Here is a 21140-nt window from a genome sequence, read left to right on the forward strand (position 1 = left end):
TGAGACAGGGTTTCACTCTGTTGCCTGGGATAGAGTGCTGTGGCATCAGCCCAGCTCACAGCAACCTCAAACTCCTGTGGTCAAGCAATCCTCCTGCCTCAGCCTCCTAAGTAGCTGGGACTACAGGTGTGCACCACAACACCTGGCTAATTTTTCTATTCTTAGTAGAGACAGGGGCCTCACTCTTGCTCAGGCTGGTCTCGAACTCCTAGTCTCGAGTGATCCTCGCATCTTGACCGCCCAGAGTGCTAGGATTACAGACGTGAGCCACCGTGCCCGGCCTGAGAAGCACTGTTTTAAAGGAACTGTTCAATGCTCTGAAGAGCCTACTTTTTTTAGCAATGTTTACCAGCAGCTGTAAGCAGTATTTCCCCTGGTTTCATCTGCTGTCTTTGTGTCAGATCTGCGGTCAGTAAGCTTCCTGCTTATAGCTGAGAGTTCCACACGTCAGCTTTTCCGAAAGGCCCCGGGTCCTCCCAGGCACAATGTTCTCAGGCACACAGCCCTACCCGCTGCCCGGTCAGGGGTGGAGGCCACGCTAGTGGGGAAAGCGTCAAAACTGTAATGCCTGGGAAACCGCCCATTCCCTTCAGCAGAAATTCAAGCATTGAGGGTCATCTCACCAGAGATGAAACCTCTGGGGCTCTAGTCCCCTTTTGTGGTGAGAGAAATCGCCAGCAGCATCACAGCATGAAAAGCTGTGATTCACTTGGTGTCATCTGTTTTTAGAAGAGGAGATACCTGAGAGGTAACTTTTACTGTCAGGGGGAATAAAGGCCTTTTGTGAACCCAGGGTTAAAGACGATTTGCTTCCAGTCGGTAGTGGCCAGGCAGGGTGGAAGTGGGCAGCAGGCCCTGGGTCTGTGCAGACCCCCGGCCGTGGCTGGGGGTGGGCCCTGGAATGACTGACCACCACGGGCTGGGACCTGGACACCGGAGATGAGTTAGCAATGAAGGGGGGACAATATCCTGGGAGACCGCACAGCTGGGCAAGGACCCTGCTTCCCCACAGGGAGGGCTCCTGTCCACAGGAACATGCAGGACCTGCAGGGCCAACCCTGTGTGGCAACGAGACTCCATCAGTAGCGCCCCAAGTGGCCCTGACCAATCATGGCTCCCTCCACTTGGGAAGTCCCCCACCACTCCCCACCCTCCACCTCAGACTGGTGAGACTGGAATACGGGGCTTTACTTCCACGTACCCTTCACAGAGCCCGGAGAATTCTGGATCTGGTAGAAGTGAACCACAAGCCACTCCGTGTTGTGATTTAGAGATTCCAAGACCTAAAGTCAAGAAGTTCCTGATCACGGGTGCAGACAGAGGCCGTGAAGAAGGGGTGGGAGCCCAGGCTTTGGCTTCAGACAGATCAGAGTTTGAATCCCCGCCGTGCCACGTACGAGCCGAGTTTCCCGTACGTAGCCAAGGGAGCCGACAATCCTCCAGAGAGGGGGAAATGGATCTCAGGGGAAGCATTCGCACGGGGCTGACCCAGTCGATAAACAGCAGCTGCCGTTACCACCGACCGCAACTAACAAGGAACTGTGTGCTGGGGAAACTGCAGGGGACGGAGGGCTGCGGACACTCCTGGGGGCAAGGACAGCAAACGGAAATGGATTATGTTCATACCTGTGGGCTCTCTTCTTTGTTTAGTGTGCTGTTTCGATTTTTGTGATTTACTGGACTCAAAACAGTTATTTTCTGGTAAGGAAGTAGGCGCTGAAGGAAAGGAGGAAGTTTGCAAGCTCATGGGTTGCCCAAGTGCAGGTATGGGCCACAGGTGGGGCCTCGCATGAAGGGACTTTATTTTTACCTTCTATGTAAACGTGATTTTACCCTTCTCAGTAACTCGGTGGTTTTGAGCCCAGGCCTCTGGGGAACGTCCCCACCCTCCTGCCCTTGCTTAGTCAACCGTACTTCCAGGCTTGGAGGAGGCGCTTCCTCTTCTGTTGAAGAACAAGGAAAAATGTCAAGGTCTGGAATTATCCCCCTCTTTTCCACTTCTCCATCATAAGGAGATTATTGATGCAGAAAGAAAGAACTCAAAGTGAAACTGGAATAAGAAAATTAAAATCTTCCATAAGTTCAGCAGGATGGTGGCCATGGAAGTCATAATCCGCTAAGGAGGGGGTAACAGCTCACCTGCCGAATCAACTAGAAAACAAATATATAAAAAAAAATTTTTTTAAACTCTCCCACAATTCTACCATCTAGGTATGGCTACTGTGAATATTTTCAGAAAATATCCTTCCAGGCAGTTTTTTCTATGCATATAAATTATGCACTTTCTTATTTTAAAAAAATGTTTCATGTTATTACAAATGTTTATAACAGCTTTTCTTTTTCCTTGACTATACCATGATTCTCTTACTACATCATAAAATATTCTTCTACAACACTATTAAAAAATCCTTATTCAAAATGTTGAAAAGTGTAAAACGGTAATTATAAATTAGCAAACACCAATTTTTTAAAAGCAGTTATTCTCTTTTTTTTTTTTCTTTTTTTTGAGACAGAGTCTCACTCTGTTGCCCGGGCTAGAGTGCCGTGGCGTCAGCCTAGCTCACAGCAACCTCAAACTCCTGGGCTCAAGCAATCCTGCCTCAGCCTCCCGAGTAGCTGGGACTATAGGCATGTGCCACCATGCCTGGCTAATTTTTTATATATATTTTTAATTGGCCGGTTAATTTCTTTCTATTTTTTGGTAGAGACAGGGTCTCGCTCTTGCTCAGGCTGGTCTCGAACTCCTGAACTCAAACAATCCTCCCACCTCAGCCTCCCAGAGTGCTAGGATTACAGGCATGAGCCACGCGCCCCGCCTATTTTTAATCTTTTAAATAAGCTTCAGTGAACATCCTCACAGCCAAACTTCTGTAGCTATTCATAATGGATTAAGGAGATTTTATTTTATTTTACTTTATGTATTTATTTATTTTGACACAGGGTCTTGCTCTGTCACCCAGCGCTGTAGCATCATCATAGCTCAAGGCAGCCTTGAACTCCTAGGCTCAAGCGATCCTCCTGCCTCAACCTCTTGGGTAGCTGGGGCTATAGACATGTGCCACCATGCCCAGCTGAAGATTAAGAGTATTTTAAAAGCATAACCACTGGTATGTGAGGTGTTTCCACCAACCCTGGCTGGGCAGTGGGCCTGTGTGGGTGGCAGAACTTTGTAAGTGCTTAGGGTTCATGGAGATGGCTGAGAATGGGCTTCTCCCAGACTTGGAAGGAACTGGATGTTAGTGTAGATGACCCTAAATTGTAATGGCTGATTTGGTTACACCTTAGGTCCTAAACCACAGAGACGGATGTCCCAGCTTAATGCAGTTCTGCCCATTCTGCCCCCTGCTGCCTATCTTGGGGGACCTGCTGACTCTTGCACGGGTTGACCAGCTGTCCCTCACCTAGTCCCATGGTCTGGCCCTTCTATCCTGGTGGTCTCCACTCTATCAGGAAGTGGCTCTGCACATTGTATTTCAAAGGCTGATCTAAGTTCACTCATACCTCAATACTCCCAGCCCCATCTCCTCCCCGCATTCCTCCAGCACACATTCTCCTGGTGCTGGAAGGCTCACCATCCTAACAAGCCCCTGAGACTCCCCTAACTGAGAAATCGCTGAGGCAGCAGTGTCTTTTACAGTGTACATAAGAATCATTTGGGTGGCTGGGTGCGGTGGCTCACGCCTGTAATCTTAGCACTCTGGGAGGCCGAGGTGGGAGGATCGCTAGAGGTCAGGAGTTCAAGACCAGCCTGAGCAAGAGCGAGACACCGTCTCTACTAAAAATAGAAAGAAATGATTTGGACAGCTAAAAATATATATAGAAAAAAATTAGCCGGGCACGGTGGCACATGCCTGTAGTCCCAGCTACTTGGGGAGGCTGAGGCAGAAGGATTGCTTAAGCCCAAGAGTTTGAGGTTGCTGTGAGCTAGGCTGACGCCACAGCACTCTAGCCCGGGCAACAGAGCGAGACTCTGTCTCAAAAAAAAATAATAAAGAAAACTTAGCCAGGCATGGTGGCACGCACCTGTAGTCCCGGCTACTCGAGAGGCTGAGGCAGGAGGATCGCTTGAGCCCAGGAGTTTGAGGTTGCTGTGAGCTAGGCTGACGCCATGGCACTCTAGCCTGGGCAACAGGGCAACAGAGTGAGACTCCGTCTCAAAAAAAAAATACAAAGAGACACTTAGGGCCCTTGTTAAAATATCAAAGGCCCAGGCTTCAACCCTGGAAAGTCTGCAATGGGGCCTAGAAACCAGCATTTAACAAAAGCAGGCCTTTCTGAGCCCATGTTTGTGTGTGTCTGCTCAAGACAGTCTATTTGCTTCCAAAGACTTAATCAAACTTGCACTAAATTCCTCGGGGTGCAGACTGAGTGCAGACAGAGGTGACCAGGCGGGCTGACACACACACAATGTAACAGACTTTTCTCTTTCTCTTGCTCCTGCTGTCCAAATGCCCAGCCATCCCGAGTTAGGGGCAGCCTACCAAATCTCTCTCTTCGCATGAGAACTCATGGAGGAACAGACGTTGGTCAAACCGACCAGTCACATTGTGCAGAATGTGTCCAGATCCTCCGATTTCCTTAATGTGGTCAAGAAAAAAAGGAAGTTCTCTGAGTGACTCACCACCGCCCGGCTCCTGCACCTGCTTCACCCGCCTCTCTGACTTCACTCGGGAGAATGCGGAGCCACTTGAACACACTGCTCTTCTGGGGCACATTTTCTTCTGTCACATGTGAGCCCTGCTTGTCATTCTGAGGCTTGAATCTTCAACAAACCAAAATGTCGTCTGGAAAGTGAGCTTTCTCGTGTTCCTTTTCTCTCTTTCAGTTCAAAATGCCGTGCTGGACTGTGGGACGATGAAAACAGATGGTGAGTTTCATTTATGTCTCTCTTACGAAAACCATGTTCACTGAAGTGGCGAGATGGTCCACTTTATTTATTTTTTATTTTTTTGAGACAGAGTCTTGCTGTGTTGCCCGGGCTAGAGTGAGTGCCGTGGCGTCAGCCTAGCTCACAGCAACCTCAAACTCCTGGGCTCAAGCGATCCTACTGCCTCAGCCTCCCAAGTAGCTGGGACTACAGGCATGCGCCACCACTCCCAGCTAAATTTTTTTGTTTCTATTTTTAGTTGCTTGGCTATTTTTTTCTATTTTTAGTAGAGACAGGGTCTCACTCTTGCTCAGGCTGGTCTCAAACTCCTGACCTCAAACAATCCTCCTGCCTTGCCCTCCCAGAGTGCTAGGATTACAAGCATGAACCACTGCGCCCAGCCAAGACAGCCCACTTTAAACCTGAGTGTGCATTAATAAGTTCTTCTATGCTTCTAGATGAACAACCAAAGGGCAAACTCTTTTCCATTACCTGCTGTTTAAAATAAAATGATTTTAGGGAGGGGGCTGGAGCCTTTCTTCTGAGACTCAGTAACAAGATATTAAGATTGTTTTCACAATGAAAAAAATTTTTAACTTTGTTGTTGTTTTGTTGTTATTGTGTTTTAACTAGAAAACCAACACATAGTTATTGTAAAATAATTCAAGCAACACTAGAAATGTATATCAGGAGACAGCCTAACCTAGCGTTGGACCACCTGGGTCCTAAACCTGGCTCTGCTGCCTAGCAGCTGACAGCTTAAACACGTGACGTGACCACTTTTGAGCTTAATTTCTTTCATGTGTGAAGTAGGATAATAAATGCAGCCACGTAGGGGGGTTGCCATGAGGCTTGAATGGGACGATCCTTGTTCTTTGGCACAGTGCCTGGCATATAGTAAGCTGTCGACATAGGCCAGGGTTGTTGTTACGGTATAAAATGTGAAAGTCCTGTTACACCTTTCCCAAGCCCTCTCCCCTCTCTACTTCAAGAAGCAACCCTATCACAAGTCATTTTCTATTCAGTACACCTGGCTAATTGTGTGTGTGTGTGTGTGTGTGTGTGTGTGTGTGTGTGTGTGTGTGTGTGTGTGTGTGTGTGTAGACGGGGTCTTGCTATATTGCCCAGGCTGATCTCAAACTCCTGGGCTTTTAAGTGATCCTCCTGCCTTGGTATTCTGAGAAGCTGTGACTACAAGTGTGAGCCACTGTGCCCAAACCTATTCAGCTCTTTCTTATGGCTATGTAGTACTTCATGGTGCGTATATATGTGTATACATACCGCATTTTATTTATCCACTCATTGGTTGATAGCCACTTAGGTTGATCCCGTATCTTTGCGATTGTGCCACGTACAATGATTCTTTTTTTTGGGGGGGTGGGGGACAGAGTCTCACTCTGTTGCCTGGGCTAGAGTGAGTGCCGTGGTGTCAGCCTAGCTCACAGCAACCTCAAACTCCTGGGCTTAAGCGATCCTACTGCCTCAGCTTCCCGAGTAGCTGGGACTACAGGCATGTGCCACCATGCCCGGCTAATTTTTTGTATATATATTTTTAGTTGGCCAGATAATTTCTTTCTATTTTTAGTAGAGACGGGGGTCTCACTCTTGCTCAGGCTGGTCTCGAACTCCCGACCTCGAGCGATCCACCTGCCTCGGCCTCCCAGAGTGCTAGGATTACAGGCGTGAGCCACCGCGCCCGGCCAATGCCACGTATAATGATTCTTAAAAGAAAAACATCTCCCTACTATAAGATAAAGAAACCAACTCATTTTTTTTTCAAAACTGGCCAATAAAAGGAGGGAATCAAGCACTTATCCTGCCTTTCCTATGTAAACTGTACCTTAGTGTAATCAAATAGTTGACCAGGATGAGTTTCACTTTTTAGAATGATTTCAGATAATAAATGAAGAAGGCATAAAAGAATTAGTATTAATATATACCATTTTGCAGCCTCTAATGAAATAATCCTTCTAGGTGGTTATTGTAAAAGGCTACTAGCAAATAAAAACAGAGATAATCAGACGTTATGTGCCTCTTAATGGAAGTGTACGCTACCTCCTATGACGCATTCTTGTTAACTAAAAGCTAAACTGAATTTCATCTCTATCAGAAACACAGGGGACAGAGGAATGTGGTAAAGGTTGCCATGGGGATGTGATCAACAAAATCCAGACCACGGCAAACACCACAGAACAAAGAACTTGCTATCTCAACAAATAAATTATAAGGAGAAAAAAAGAGGTGGGAGAGTCTATAGATTGAAAAAAAAAGAGAGACAATAAAATATATCAACCAATTGTAGTAGACCATATCTGGATCCCAGTTCAAACTTAAAAATGTGAAAAAATATCAGACAACTGGGGAAATTTAAACACTATCGAGATATTTGATGATTTTTTAAAAGTATTGTTAATTTTTAGGCATAATAATGGTATCATGATATTTACAATAAAGAGTTCTTATCTTTTAGAGATACAAACTATCAATGTACACCAGCCAAAGATTGCCAGGGACACTTGAACAAAGTTGGGTTTACTGATGACTTGTTGTGACGAGGGAAAACCCATCATCAGGAACTCTGGGATGTCTCAGGGGGTGTGAAAAAGGATTTATTAGAGGATTTGGACTTGTGTTAAGTGATCTGGAGAAAGATTCAAAGAACGAGTTTTGCTCCTGATTGGACTCTTTCCAGATGTGGGCATAACTCTATGACTGGGTAACTTAGTAATTTTTATTTAAAAGGCAAGAAGACCAGAATAAGGGTGAAGCTGTGATTGGTAAAGAAGCTGCAGTCACTCATATTAGCCAGTTCAGGGGGATGTCTGGCCATCTTTGTGGTATGGACAACGTTCATGTCTCTATCTGTGTCCAGACATGATTATGGGGTGGTCTTGCTTTTGTCTCAATCCGTCATGGTCTTGGAGGGTCTTGTCTGGGGTTGGTGTTCTATGGAATCGGTTATGTTCAGCAGCAGAACGCCCAGGCCTACTGTGATGGGTCAGTTCCCAGCCAGGAAAGTTCCTGGCTGTCAGGGCTACTTTTCTCTTTTTCAGTACTAAAATTTATGAGTGAAACAATATGTGGTCTGGGATTTGCTTGAAAATAATAAAGGGGGCTGGGCACAGACAAAATGGGATTGAGCATGAGTTAGTAATTGTTGAAGCTGGGTGACAGGTTCATGGGGGTTCATGAAACTATCTTCTTTGCTATGATACTTGAAATTTTCCAAAAATAAACAAAATTTAATAAATAATGGACAAAAACAGCTGCCAGACATAATGTTTGATCATAGAGCCTGGAACTGTTTTAATATTTCTAAGTCAGCATAGCCAATCTTTCTTTTTTTTTTTTTTTTAATTTTCTTTTTAGAGACCGAGTCTCACTCTGTTGCCCGGGCTAGAGTGCCGTGGCGTCAGCCTAGCTCACATTAACCTCAGACTCCTGGGCTCAAGCGATCCTCCTGTCTCAGTCTCCCGAGTAGCTGGGACTTCAGGCACGCACAATAATACCCGGCTAATTTTTTCTATTTTTTTTTTTTTTTTGTAGAGACGGGGTCTCACTCTTGCTCAGGCTGATCTTGAACTCCTTGTCCCCAAGTGATCCTCCCACCTCAGCCTCCCAGAGTGCTAGGATTATAGGCATGAGCCACTGCGCCCAGCCAGCATAGCCAATCTTAATAGAGGCAACTTCAGGCTCTCACCAGCAAGAGAGGTAGCAAGCACAGAAGAGTCTACATGGTCAAGTCCACCCCTCAGTCATGGTGAGGAGCCGCTGCAGGCCCTGAGGCTCCTCACACGCTGGCCCGTCTGGCTGTGCGGGCAGGAAATGCCTCCCTTAGGTTAGCTCACCCGGAAAAGAGTGTCCCTACCACCTGGCCTCATAAGAATATGGCTAGACAACCACTAAGCTATTATCAAGGGATTTTAACAAGGACCTTTTCTTGTGTCCTTTTATTTTCCAGAATTCCCTTCTCCAAGGTTGCACTCAGAAACTAATGCGGTCATGAAGGGTCAAAATGTGTCTCTGTTTTGTTCCCATGAGAACAAATCACTGCAGATCACCTATTCGTTGTTTTGGCGTGACAAATACTTGAGAACCCAGAATGGAACAGAGGAACCCGTGATTTTTTACCTCGACATCTCAGAAGCCGCTGACTCGGGCCCCTACAAATGCAAAGCTGAAGTTTTACAATGCGCAAAATATAGTCGTGAGTTCAGCTTCACCATTGTTGGTAAGTGGAGGCCCTGCAGTTCGTGGGATTCTTTCCTCTTCTAGGAAGGGCTCTCCATGTCCCTTGTGAAAACTTACTCAAGAGCCCGGGGACTATGTCATTGAGATCTTTATTCTTAATAATTCCATTTCACTTTCAGATAATAGTCTTATAGCCTCAGGCAAAAGTCCGATATGTCAGACTTTTGAAAATCTTTAGAAAAGACTGTTGAGATCTTTTCTAGAAGCTTTAGTCCATGATTCCCATCGTGGGGGTGAAAATCACTTTTTTTTCCTGAAAATTCAAGTAAGAAGTCTTGGAATCAGTGCTGGGCCCTGTGGCGGGGGTCTCTGGAGCCCCAGGCCCTCCCCACCTCTTCCCCCTGCATCAGGTTCCCAGGCAGCTGCATCCTTCCTGCCTGGTCACATCTTCTCACTCCTGTGTATGTCTCTCCCATCTTCCCACCCTAAGCATCTTACAGTCCAGCATGAATGGCCCCATGTGTGAAGGCAACCTTGATAATGGGCAACTAGGGGAGGAGGAAGGGCTTCCAGGTAATACGTATATGTTATACCTGGAGTCTTCTGAACTCAGGGACTCTGACTTCCCGATCAACCCTGAGTAATTCTCTAGGTCTATGCTACTCAGTATGGTAGCCACTAGCGGCATGTGGCTGTTTCAGTTTCAATTCAAATTAATTACAATTAGATGAAATTAAAATTTTTAATTCCACAGTCTCATTAGTTCCATTTCAAGTGCTGAATAGCCACAGGTGGCTGGTGGCTGCTATAATGGACGACACGGACATAGTCCATTTCCATCATCACAGAAAGTTCTGTTGGATGACGCTGCTGTAGGTCAATGATTCTTAGCTTTTTAGGTTATAACTGTCTTAATAATCCAATGATAGTGATGGATGCTTTCCTTGCAGAAATATGCATGAGACTACAGACGCAAACTTTTTGCGTAAGGTTTTAGAGAATGCTGTGGACTCCAGGTTTGGACATAAACTGAGTAGAAGTCATAATTATAAAAGGGATATAAAGAAGACGAGGAAAGCCCCTGCACACGTGGTTCTGTGATGTGGTGGGTAATGTGAGGGCAGTAACTCAGCTGAGAATACTCTCCCGAGGTCGGCCTCCCGCTGCCCTGGGCAGTCGATCCTCCAATGCACATGTCCTGCAGTTTGTTAGAGTAATTACACTGTCCTGTAGAACTGCCTTTGATAGATTATAAAAATGTGTCATCTGCAGTTAGTTAAGTCAGAGCAGTAGGCACTATTGAGTGCCTACTCTGTGCAAGCAATTGTGCTTCTGGGATTTTATCTTTTTTTTTTTTTTTGAGACAGTCTCGCTCTGTTGCCTGGGCTAGAGTGCCGTGGCATTAGCCTAGCTCACAGCAACCTCAAACTCCTGGGCTCAAGCAATCCTCCTGCCTCAGCCTCCGGAGTAACTGGGACTACAGGCGCACACCACCACATCCAGCTAAGTTTTCTATTTTTTGTAGAGATGGGGTCTTGCCCTTGCTCAGAGTTCAGGCTGGTCTCAAATTCCTGGACTCAAGGGATCCTCCCACCTCAGCCTTCCAAAGTGCTGGGATTATAGGTATGAGCCACCATGCCTGGCCAAGAATAGTATTTTTAAATGTTTCTCTCTCTATCTATTGATCAATTCATTACCTAGCAGATTAACTAGAGCTCAGTTTCAAACAGGTTATGTGAGAGGTGACCATGAGACATCCCAGTGGATAATGTAATAACAGGTAGTAAAAGTAGCACGAGGATGGAACCAAGTGCTGGGTGGAGGGGGGGCGGTAAGGAGGAGGAGGAGGAAAAGGAGGAAGGGCACAGGAAGAGGCAGCACTTCTGCCTGGAGGATTTAGGAAAGGTGTTACAAGGCAGGTGGCAGCTGACTGAGCTTAAAGGACTCCTTTAAATTTCTAAAATCTAACTGGCTTATATCGGGCTGAAGAGTTCCAACTCCCTGCGACTCCGGCCCTCGGATCATTGTGACTCTGTGATTCCCTTTACCAGCCCTCCTATGCATACAAACTCTCAGGGAAGACTACATTGTTCCAGCCACTTTAGATATTAATATTAATCCTTGGTCCCATTCGAATCATCCCATCTCAGAGAGGAGTCCGTGCTGTTTGCTTCCTCATGAATGTTTCAGCTCCTCCTTCCTGCAAATTATAGGAGGTAGATTTCAGTTCCACAGGAAGAATGTCCTGTTGGTGCTATTCTCAAACTAAGTTGCCCTGTGAGGCCATCATCCCTGGGTGCCATTCTGTTGATATTATCACAGGGATTTCTGCTCAGGGGAGAGACAGAGCAAGGAGATTCTAAATTATTTTCTTTGATTTTACTTATACTTTGGTCCTATGTTTTATTGTTTCTGTACCAAATTGATATTGTTTAATAAAAAAAGTATGGACTCTAGAGTTGGTCCTGACTCTGCCGTTTACTAGCTGTGGGACGTTGGGCAAGTTTCTTAACCTCTCTGAAGCACAGTTGGTTTATCTGTAGAATGGGCATGATACTATCTACCTGGCAGGACTTGATGGCCAATTGAGATAATGTGAGAAGCACAAGATGGATACTCAGCAGCTATCCTTCTCCTTCTCCTTTCCTGCAAAACTGTTTCATTCATGAATTATATAATAAAACACATAGCTGCAGCCTGAGCAAGAGCGAGACCCCATCTCTAATAAAAACAGAAAAAATTAGCCGGGCATGGTGGCGCATGCCTGTAGTCCCAGCTACTCGGGAGGCTGAGGCAGGAGGATCCCTTGAAACCGGGAGTTTGAGGCTGCTGTGAGCTAGGCTGACGCCACGGCACTCTAGCCCAGGCAACAGAGTGAGACTCTGTCTCAAAAAGACAAAACAAACAAAAAAACCATATAGCTGGGTTCTCCCACAAAATAGGGTCTGGCCTGACAACCAGTCCCACGTGTTTCCTGTTGGGAGTTTCGCTTGAATCTATTTAAACAGGGTGACTTCCTGCTTTGTGGAAGATGTGAAAGATAACTACGCAGCTGAATTCTATAAATGAAAATACAGTTAGAATGATATTGTGGGATTTCTTTTAAAAAAGACAAAATTCCCAGAGCCAGACACAATGGTGCACAACCTGTAGTCCCAGCTACTGAGGAAGCTGAGGCAGGAGGAGCACTTGAGGCCAGGAGTTCAAGTCCAGCCTGGGCAACATAGCAAGACCATGTCTCTAAAACAAAATTTATAAATAAATAAATTTTAAAAACCATTGTAACTTTGTGAGGACTGAGAATAAAAACACCTGTCAACTTCATACATGGAACTGGATCATCGACAAAATTATCTTCCTTACTCGCAGTAACAGACTGTGAATTCTATGAAAGGCAAGCTTGCACCCCAGGTCTTCAAAGCACAGAGACACCCCCCACTCTCTGGCTTTCTCAGCACTGGGCTCGTGGCACGCTGCATGGCGTTAGTCACATGCCCCTTCGCCTTCCCGCTGGCTCTCCGGCCTTGACCCCTCAGGAAGAGGGTCATTTGTCTTTGCGTCCACCGCCTGGAGCAGAGCAGGGGTTTCCTCTCCATCTGGGGCCTGAGCGAGTGAACCCAATCTGCGTATCCCTCTCACACACACTTTCATCCCTGCAGACCCGGTGACTGCCCCAGTGCTGAGCGTTTCGGTCACTCAGACAGAAACAGAACGACACATAACACTACATTGCCTCTCAGTCAATGGCTCGCTGCCCATCAGTTACACTTTCTTTGAAAAAGACGTCACCATATCACCAGCTATTTCCAAGGACAGAAGGGAGCCTGCCGAGTTTAACGTCACCAGGAAGAACAGTGGAGAAGAGGAAGAGTATAGGTGTGAAGCCAGAAACAGTTTGCCCAACCACACAAAGGACAGCCAGCCTGTCACCGTGACCCCAACAGGTAAGGGCTACCTGAGCTCTTTCAACAGCGTCTGGACTTGCTTCCAGAAACTGCAGCTGTTCCTTGGCCCGCCCATTTCCCACTTTGGCCACCTGTTTCCAATTCCAGGGTCCACACAACTCTAATGGGGTTGCTTTCTGCCACAGAGGAACCACAGGAAAGCCTAGAAGCTGGGTCAGGAAGGGGCTTGTGGTGAGACTTTCTGCCCCGCCCCTGCTTCCTGCCCTGCCCTTCCATTACCTGGGTTCTAAGCAGCTGTACCTGAATTTGCATCTCTCCTGGAGAAACGCAAGTCTTTTGGTTTCTTTGGCTTTCTCGTAATTTTTTTATTGACTTCTAACACCTGTGCCCTCTGCCTGGCTGTTTATTGCCCCACTGCTAAGGTTTGGTGATCATTGGCTCAGGGCAAGAGGGGCCCCTGACCCACCCTGGGGTTGGAAGGGCTCTGCTCTGGTGCCTCTGGGCTATGCACCTTCCCGTAGGCTGAGGGGGCCATGGGGATGTGCCCACTTGGACCCTATTGTGCCCACTTTTCTGTCCCACACGCTGGGGACCTGGACCCCAATTCCCTGCCCAATCAGATCAAAACCCACTTCCAGGGTGTGCACGAGTCTCTTCCCCAACTGGTTTTTTCACGGGTGGCCCAGAGGAAGGGTGTGAACTTCCCTGGACCTGAGCCAAGGGAGCCGTTGGGGGTGCGGTAAGGACAGCGTTTGGACATGCAGGCTGGGGGCCCACGTGCACGCAAGGCCCCTTAGGTGCTGGTGGGAAGGGGGTGGGTCAGGACTGCGGTGGGCTGTCCCCATGCTGCCATGTTCTGGTGCAGAACTCTGGAAAGTCTGAGAGTTCTAGATTCAAACCTGACCTTCCAAGTCCTTATGAAGGTATATTTGTCAAGGTAGGAGAAGGATAGAAGAAAAACTAGGTTAGCAAAGGCAGAAGGCCTGCTTGGACATTGAACACTTCACCCAGCCACATCCCTGGAAGAACAGAGCCCCCACCCTGGTGTTCAGTGAGCTCTAAGCAAGTGAGGCAGCCAAGCATTTGGCTACGAATCACAGCCCTTCCATTTACTTGCTGTGTGATCTTAAGAAAGTCACTTAACCTCTCTGAGTCTTACTCTCCTCGTCTATAAAAAGGGAGTACCCATGAGATAAATAAGGTAACACGTGCAAAGTGCCCAGCACAGTATCCGGCATGTAGCTAATAATAAATGGTGGCTGTTTAGGTGACAGTCATGCCAGCATGGCTAAGGGCTCTGCCCAATAGATGCTCCAGCCTTCCTGATGCTTATGACCCTGGCAACGTTGCCAGTCATGCTGTGCTGCTTTTCTCTTCCTTGTATGACCCAGTGGAAGACGTGCTTGGTCACGACTACGAGAACTTTATTGACTAACGAGTCAAGTCCCATGAGCCTATGTCTATAGCAGTTTGGGAATCTGGATGCGTAGTATGTTGGTTACCTTGGGAGACAGTTGTGATTGTCCTTTCTAGGACATCTACCAGCTCAATGTCATTGGGAAAGAAAGCGCTGTGGTCACCGGTGAATGCTGTCTCCTTCCAGGTGGAGGCGGCTGTCCTTTCTGCCTGCAGCTACTGCTTCCCGGGCTATTACTGATGCTAATAGTGATAGTCCTAATTCTGGCTTTTTGGATACTACCAAAATACAAAGCAAGTAAGTTCTCTGGGCACTTTGCCATTGCTTTCCCATGGGTTTTGGATACAGAGAGCAGGGCAGAGGGTGAAGAGGAAGGGAAAAGGTGGATCAGAAATGGAATGGGGAAAATAGGAGGAAAAGATATGAAAGGGAAGGATAAACAAAATAGACTTCCTGAGTGGTTCACACACAGTTGTAGTTCTCATTTCTCCGGTGAAAGCCTTTTCCGAATTAGACTGCGGCAGAGCCAGCGTCACGGGCACACATGCTGGGCAGTCACACTGTGCCCCATGCCAAGAAGGGCTCCACACATGTTTGGTTTAATGCTCTGCTGTCACCATCTAAAAAATTACAAATAGTTTTTTTTGGACTCTTCTTTAAATTATTTTTTGATGGTGCTAAAATATACATAACAGAAAATTTACCATTTTAACCATGGTTAAGTACACAGTTCAGTGGCATTAAGTACGTTCACACTGTCATGCAACCATCAACACCATCATAGCCAGAACTTTTTTCATCTTTCCAAACTGAAACTCTGTCCCCATAAACGCTAACTCCCTGTTCCCCCTCCCTCCAGCCTCTGGCAACTACCGTTTTACTTTCTGTCTCTATGAATTTAAGTACTCTAAGTACCTCATGTAAGTGGAATCATATAGTATTTGTCCTTTGGTGACTGGCTTATTTCATTTAATGTCCTCAAGGGTCATCTATGTTATAGCATGTATCAGAATTTCCTTCCTGGCCCGGCGCATTGGCTCATGCCTGTGATCCTAGCACTCTGGGAGGCCAAGGCGGGAGGATCTCTTGAGCTCAGGAGTTCAAGACCAGCCTGAGCAAGAGTGAGACTGTGTCTCTACTAAAAATAGAAAAAATTAACCAGACGTGGTGGCATTCACCTGTAGTCCCAACTACTTGAGAGGCTGAGGCAGGAGGATCGCTTGAGCCCAGGAGTTTGAGGTTGCTGTGAGCTAGGCTGATGCCATGTCACCTAGCCCAGGTGACAGCGAGATTCCATCTCAAAAAAAAAAAAGAATTTTCTTCCTTTTTAAGGCTGAAGAAGATCCCATTGTATGGAGAGACCACACTTTGTTTATCCATTCATCCCTCCCCAACACTGTGGTTGCTTCTACTTTTTGGCTGTTGTACATGCTATAAACATGGGTATACAAATATTAATATATTTTAACGAGAGGCCCTTTTCTCTTCCCTGTATGACCCCTTGTGGAAGACGTACTTGGTCATGGCTTTAAGAACTTGTGTTCTGAAACAAGTTTAAGACTTGTGAACAAGTGCTCCTCTTGCACCGGGCCCTGCACATCACGTAGCTGGTCCCAACTTCGGGCTCCTCCAGGGCAAGAGCTCTGCCTTGTGTTATTCAGCGTCCTCCCTGGATCTGCTACTTAGAGGAAGCTCATCGCATGAATGCAAACAAGAGCATCGTTCCTTTCTCCCCCACCTTAAGTGCCACATCCCACAAAAAACTCAACGTCCTTAGAAGCCTCTGTTACTGCTTTTCACTCTTCATGTCTCATGCCCCCACCTCTCGTTAAGATTTCAAAGTGGCCTGTTCATGTGGCACACAAGTGTCGAGGAACATTAAGGTTTGCACAAAAGACAGTTTGTGTCTCGGCACTGGCACCCAGCGGTGAGCCAAGGGGCGGTGGGCAAGCTCCTTGGCCTCTCTGAGCCTCAGCGGTCTGACCTGTGGAATGGGGTCATGGAGATGCTGTCAGAACTGGCAAGAGAACTAAATGACAAATATTCGGTCCCTGTGCTTCCCTCCGTGTCTAGAGAGTCATAACTCAGAGACATCATGGACTCAGTTGACACAACACTTGAACATAGATGTCACAACTTATACATCTCATACATTGGAAAAACATCTCTCCCCTTCCTGCAAAGAGCCCAGGTCTTGCACAAGTGGCATTAATATTCTTGATTACTGGCCAGAGCTAAAATAGAATTCAATTGGGTTATTTACTATGACTTGAAGATATTCCAAAGCTTCTTACAGACTGTTCCCTTCAGTGAAGGAAAGAAAATGTGGCCATTTCCGGCATAATCTGACAGGCAAAGCATGTTCCCCACGAGGCTGGGAAACAAGCTGGGACGGCCCCTGGCCTGGAGAATTGGGTGCCAAAGGCTGCTTGTTGGGTCCACAGTTTTCCTTCATTAGACAACAGCTGGGGCCATGGGAGCAAGTCACACTTTCTTTCAGAGCTTTGGGGGAATTCTGCTCCTTGGCAGAAGAGCTGAAAATAATGTCACTGAATTGGTTTAATGATTCTGTACCAATTTATGCAGGAAAAGCTATGAGAGATAACGTGCCCAAAGACCGTGGAGAAGGTGGAATATACGCAAACATCAGTAACAATCAAGCAGGTAAGAGAACTTTCTTGGGTATTTTGGTTAGTTTTAGGTTTTTGTCTTTTTTATTTTTGTAAGGTGGCGCAGACACATGGGTAAAAACCTGAACAAAGGAGTAGGCTTCAGTGTCTCCCTCCCACTGCTGGGGCTTTTCCAGGGTAACCACCAGTTTTTTAAATCCTTCCCCAGATATTCTGTGTGTCTGCTAAACAAATGGTCACAGCAGTAGCATCTCATAGGTGTGCCATTCTGCACCTTGATTTTTTCACTTAACGACATATCTTGGTGATTTTTAAACATCACTTCGGCATGATCCCCACTGTGATCCAAAGTCTTTCAAGATTATCTCCCGAAGAGGGCATCGTGTGCTGCTTTACGGTAAATGAGACCCAGGGCCTTGGCTGACAATGGGAACAGTCCCAGCCAACACCGAGTGCCAGCCACGTCCCAGGGGTGGTGCTAAGCCGTTTACCTGCCCTAACACAACATCACTGACTCCCAGTTTATGTCATTCCCATCTCACAGATGAGGCATCTGTGCCAGACGTGGAATCCAGGCAGTGTGTTTCCACAGCGCGAGACGGTGAGACTCCCTGCAGGGTCCGCAGGCTCAGTGGCACTGCCCTCGTGCGGTCAGAGGTTCAGGTCCTTGGCCCAATAACTCCTGTTCCCTTTCTCTTGCCCAGGGGCCGGAGACTCCCAGGAGATACATTATGCCACCCCCATGTTCCGGGAGGTGGCACCAACAGAGCAAGGTGAGCCACAGCTTGGGATGATGGATGCTGTCGACATGAGACAAACAGTCCCTGTGACGTCACCATGCTTGGCGGGGGGTGGGGGGGCTTTAGGAACCCAGGAATGGGTCAATGGGGGTGATAGCCACACCCCAGGAAACTGACAGTCACCAGTTCCACAGCTCCTGAGAAGTCCCACCAGGAATGGAGGGCCAGGGAAGGGGGAAGGATGTTGTGGGTGGACGTCGTAAAAAAATCCAGAGAGGAGGATACAGAGTCACCTACCACTCAAACATTTTCTTTTTCTTTTCTTTTTTTTTTTTGAGACAGGGTCTCACTCTGTTGCCCAGGCTGGAGTGCACTGGTCTTATCGTAGCTCACTGCAGCCTCGAACTCTTGGGCTCAAGCAATTCTCTTGCCTCAGTCTCCCAAGTAGCTGGGACTACAGGCATGTGCCATCAAGCCCGGCTAATCTTTCTATTTTTTGTAGAGATGGGGTCTCGCTATGTTTCCCAGCCTGGTCTCAAACTCCTGGCCTCCAGTGATCCTCCTGCCTCAGCCTCCCAAAGTGTTGGGATGACAGGCATGAGCCACTGTGTCCGGCTTGAACATTTCCAAGAATAAATGATTTAATATAGTCCAGGGAAAACCAATAAATACTTGGTTCTGTCAGGGCACCCAGCTACTAGAAATAGGATTTTTAAAAAAGCCTCTCTGGACATGTATCTTAAGTTTACTGAATTATTTTCCCTTTTATATTTCAGAAGCCTGTAGTGATTATAAAACTGGATATGTCTATTCTGAACTTGCCTTCTGAAATGTGATGAAATAAACTACATCTCTGGGTAAGATACTTTTTATGAAGCTGATTTACATGAAGAAAAAAAAAAAACAAACCTTTCTGACACTTAAAAATAATGTCTAACCTGGTTTCCTAAAGTGAATTCCTATTTTTCATGTTCAGACACTTTTTTCCTTTGGCCCATGTGGGTACATTCAATGCTGTCAGCAGACAGCAGTTTGAGCAGGTGGCCCCATCTGTATTGGCTTTGGGATGCTTTTGCTATTTTTAGGTGTGGACCATCCTCCCCATTGCCTCATCATTTTTAAAAGAATACTTGTTAGACCACTGGGCTCTTCATAAGCATGTCCTGGAGGTATTACAATGACCATCCTTCAGGTTTCCTTGTCCCCGGGCCCATCATGCGTTCAAAAGCAAAAGCACAAAGCAAGAATCCGTGTCTAAATTCTAAAACAAAATTAGATGACCTTGGAAATGTGTCTGAAGATGACAGCACCTGCAGTCACCAAAGAGGAAAGCAAGATGACTCGAGCACACCTTTTGCATCCACTGCTGTTTCCCTTTGCTCTCGGACTCGGCAAGGCTGCCAACATGTAGATATTGATTTTGAGGGTCCTTCTCAGTCCTCAAGATTTAGCTCACACCAGGAGTGTGTCGCATTCCCCAACAGCGTCCGTGGAGAGAACTGCCCAGAGTTGCACTGGAGGGAGGGAGAAGGTATTAGTTTCCCAGGGCTGCTCTAACAAATTGCCACACACTGGTGGCCCCAAACAACAGGAATTTATTTTCCCATAGTTCTGGAGGCCAGAAGTGCAAAGTCAAGGTGTCACAGGGCCGTGCTCCCTCTGAAGACTCCAGCGGAGCCTCTGGCAGCTTCTGGTGGCTCCAGCGTTCCTTGGCTGTGGGTCCTTCATGGCAACCTGCGCCCGCCCTCACATGGCCCCCCCTCTTCTCCTGCCGTCTGTCTCACAAGGATGCTCGTCGCTGGATTCAGGGGCTGACCGGATAACCCAGGATGATCTCATCTCAAGATCCCTTGTGTAATTACGTCTGCAAAGACCCTTTTCCCAAATACGATCATGTTCACTGGCTCCAGGAGTTAGGGTGTGGACTTATCTTTTGGGGGCACCACAATTCAACTCACTGCAGGGTTCGAAATGATTTCTGGTTTGAATCTCTCATTCTAGGCGTTGAAAGTAAAGTGCAATAAATGTCCAGAGGCATTTCTAGGGTTCCACACAAACAAAACAACTTGGCCCAAGCATTTCTGCTCTGTTCTTCTTTTTGGGGTTGCCAGAAACTCAGTCCTAATTGTTCCTAATGATGAATCTCTGACTAGGAAATTCATGGCTATCATTAATTAGATACTAACCCGATGGTAACATCCTACAAGGCCAGTGTTATTAATTTGTTTTTACAGTTAAGGAAACTTAGACTCAGATGTCATTTTACAAGGTCACCCACAGCTCGGTAGGTGGTTGGACTGGGAGTTGAATCCTAGCAAAGAACAGCGGCAGCTGTTGGCAATGCCTGCTCGGGGTGGGGAGGGACACTGCACACCTGGGCCCAGATGGATTTGCGGATCCTGCTGCCATAAGGCAGCATTATTAGCATAAGTCCCCCTTTCTCTGTTGATATTTTTATTTGGGGAAATCGATGTATTACAGAGGCTAGGGGGGTGGGGGCTCTGGAGTCAGACAGACCCACATCTAGGCTGAGTCATGTGCTGTGTGACTCTGGACAAGTTACCTAACCTCTCTGAGCTTCATCGTCCTCATTTGTTAAGAGGGAAGGAGAGAGGGAGAGGGGTGGCGGGGAGAAAATAATACTGACATCATGGAGCTACTGTGTGAATGAACCCAGGTAACAAATATAAAGGACTTAGCACAGGACTAGGCACATGAGAAAAACTCACAAAAGGCCGGCTGCCCAAAGCGGGACAGTGCCTAGTCCAAGACACAACAGTTGGCTGCTACTCTTAGAAACCTTTAAAGCTTTGACAGCATAAATGTGGTGACTGGGCCACCACTGGCCTTGTCATCTATCTTAACCTGAGCTCCCTTCTAAAGCAGAGCCTGAGCTGGGCAGGGTGGCTCATGCCTGTAGTCCCAGCACTTCGGGAGGTCAAGGAGGGAGGATCACTTGAGGCCAGGAGTTTGAGACCAGCCTGGGCAACATAGCAAGACCCTTTCTCTACAAAAAATAAAAAAACAAAATTAGCCAGGTGTGGTGGCATGCACCTGTAGTCCCAGCTATTTGGGAGGCTGAGGCAGGAGGATTACTTGAGCCCAGGAGTTTGAGGTTGCAGTGAGTTATGATTGTACCACTGCACTCTAGTGTGGGTGACAGAGTGAGGTCCTGTCTCAAAAGAAAAGGGGGAAGAGAGAGGGAAGAAAGGAAGGAAGGGAGGGAAGGAAGGAAGGAAGGAAGGAAGGAAGGAAGAGAGAAGGAAGGAAAAGAAAGAGAAAGAAAGCAGGGCCTGTGACAAGGACACGGGTGCAGGGAGTTTATGTGGGAGCTGATCCCAGGGAAGGAGAAAAAGCCAACACAGGGACGGGGAGGGGTTGTCGACTTAG

At 47.0% G+C, this 21140-nt stretch overlaps 1 protein-coding gene and 1 long non-coding RNA gene across 7 annotated transcripts; one reads left to right on the plus strand and one right to left on the minus strand.

Moving 5' to 3' along the window:
- Positions 1 to 599: 599 nt before the first annotated feature.
- Positions 600 to 19662, plus strand: MILR1 (mast cell immunoglobulin like receptor 1). Of its 6 annotated transcripts, none has more exons than XM_045525826.1 (10): positions 600 to 748; positions 4826 to 4867; positions 8829 to 9098; positions 12718 to 13002; positions 14567 to 14677; positions 16967 to 17044; positions 17555 to 17611; positions 17715 to 17783; positions 18527 to 18607; positions 19360 to 19662. In XM_045525826.1, exons 2-9 carry the CDS (start codon positions 4855 to 4857, stop codon positions 18577 to 18579), a joined length of 936 nt encoding a protein of 311 aa, XP_045381782.1. In that variant the 5' UTR covers positions 600 to 748; positions 4826 to 4854; the 3' UTR covers positions 18580 to 18607; positions 19360 to 19662. The 6 variants fall into 6 exon arrangements, with proteins under 6 accessions (XP_045381782.1, XP_045381780.1, XP_045381781.1 ...); XM_045525824.1 differs by lacking the exon at positions 600 to 748 and adding an exon at positions 4628 to 4730; XM_045525825.1 differs by lacking the exons at positions 600 to 748; positions 17555 to 17611 and adding an exon at positions 4628 to 4730.
- Positions 1974 to 4658, minus strand: LOC123620532. Its single transcript, XR_006728898.1, has 3 exons — positions 4622 to 4658; positions 2140 to 2151; positions 1974 to 2050 (listed from the first exon to the last, which is right to left on the minus strand). It is a non-coding gene; the product is annotated as an uncharacterized LOC123620532 (long non-coding RNA).
- Positions 19663 to 21140: the final 1478 nt, after the last annotated feature.

This window comes from Lemur catta, chromosome 15, assembly GCF_020740605.2.
Source record: "Lemur catta isolate mLemCat1 chromosome 15, mLemCat1.pri, whole genome shotgun sequence".
Taxonomy (NCBI): Eukaryota; Metazoa; Chordata; class Mammalia; order Primates; family Lemuridae; genus Lemur; species Lemur catta.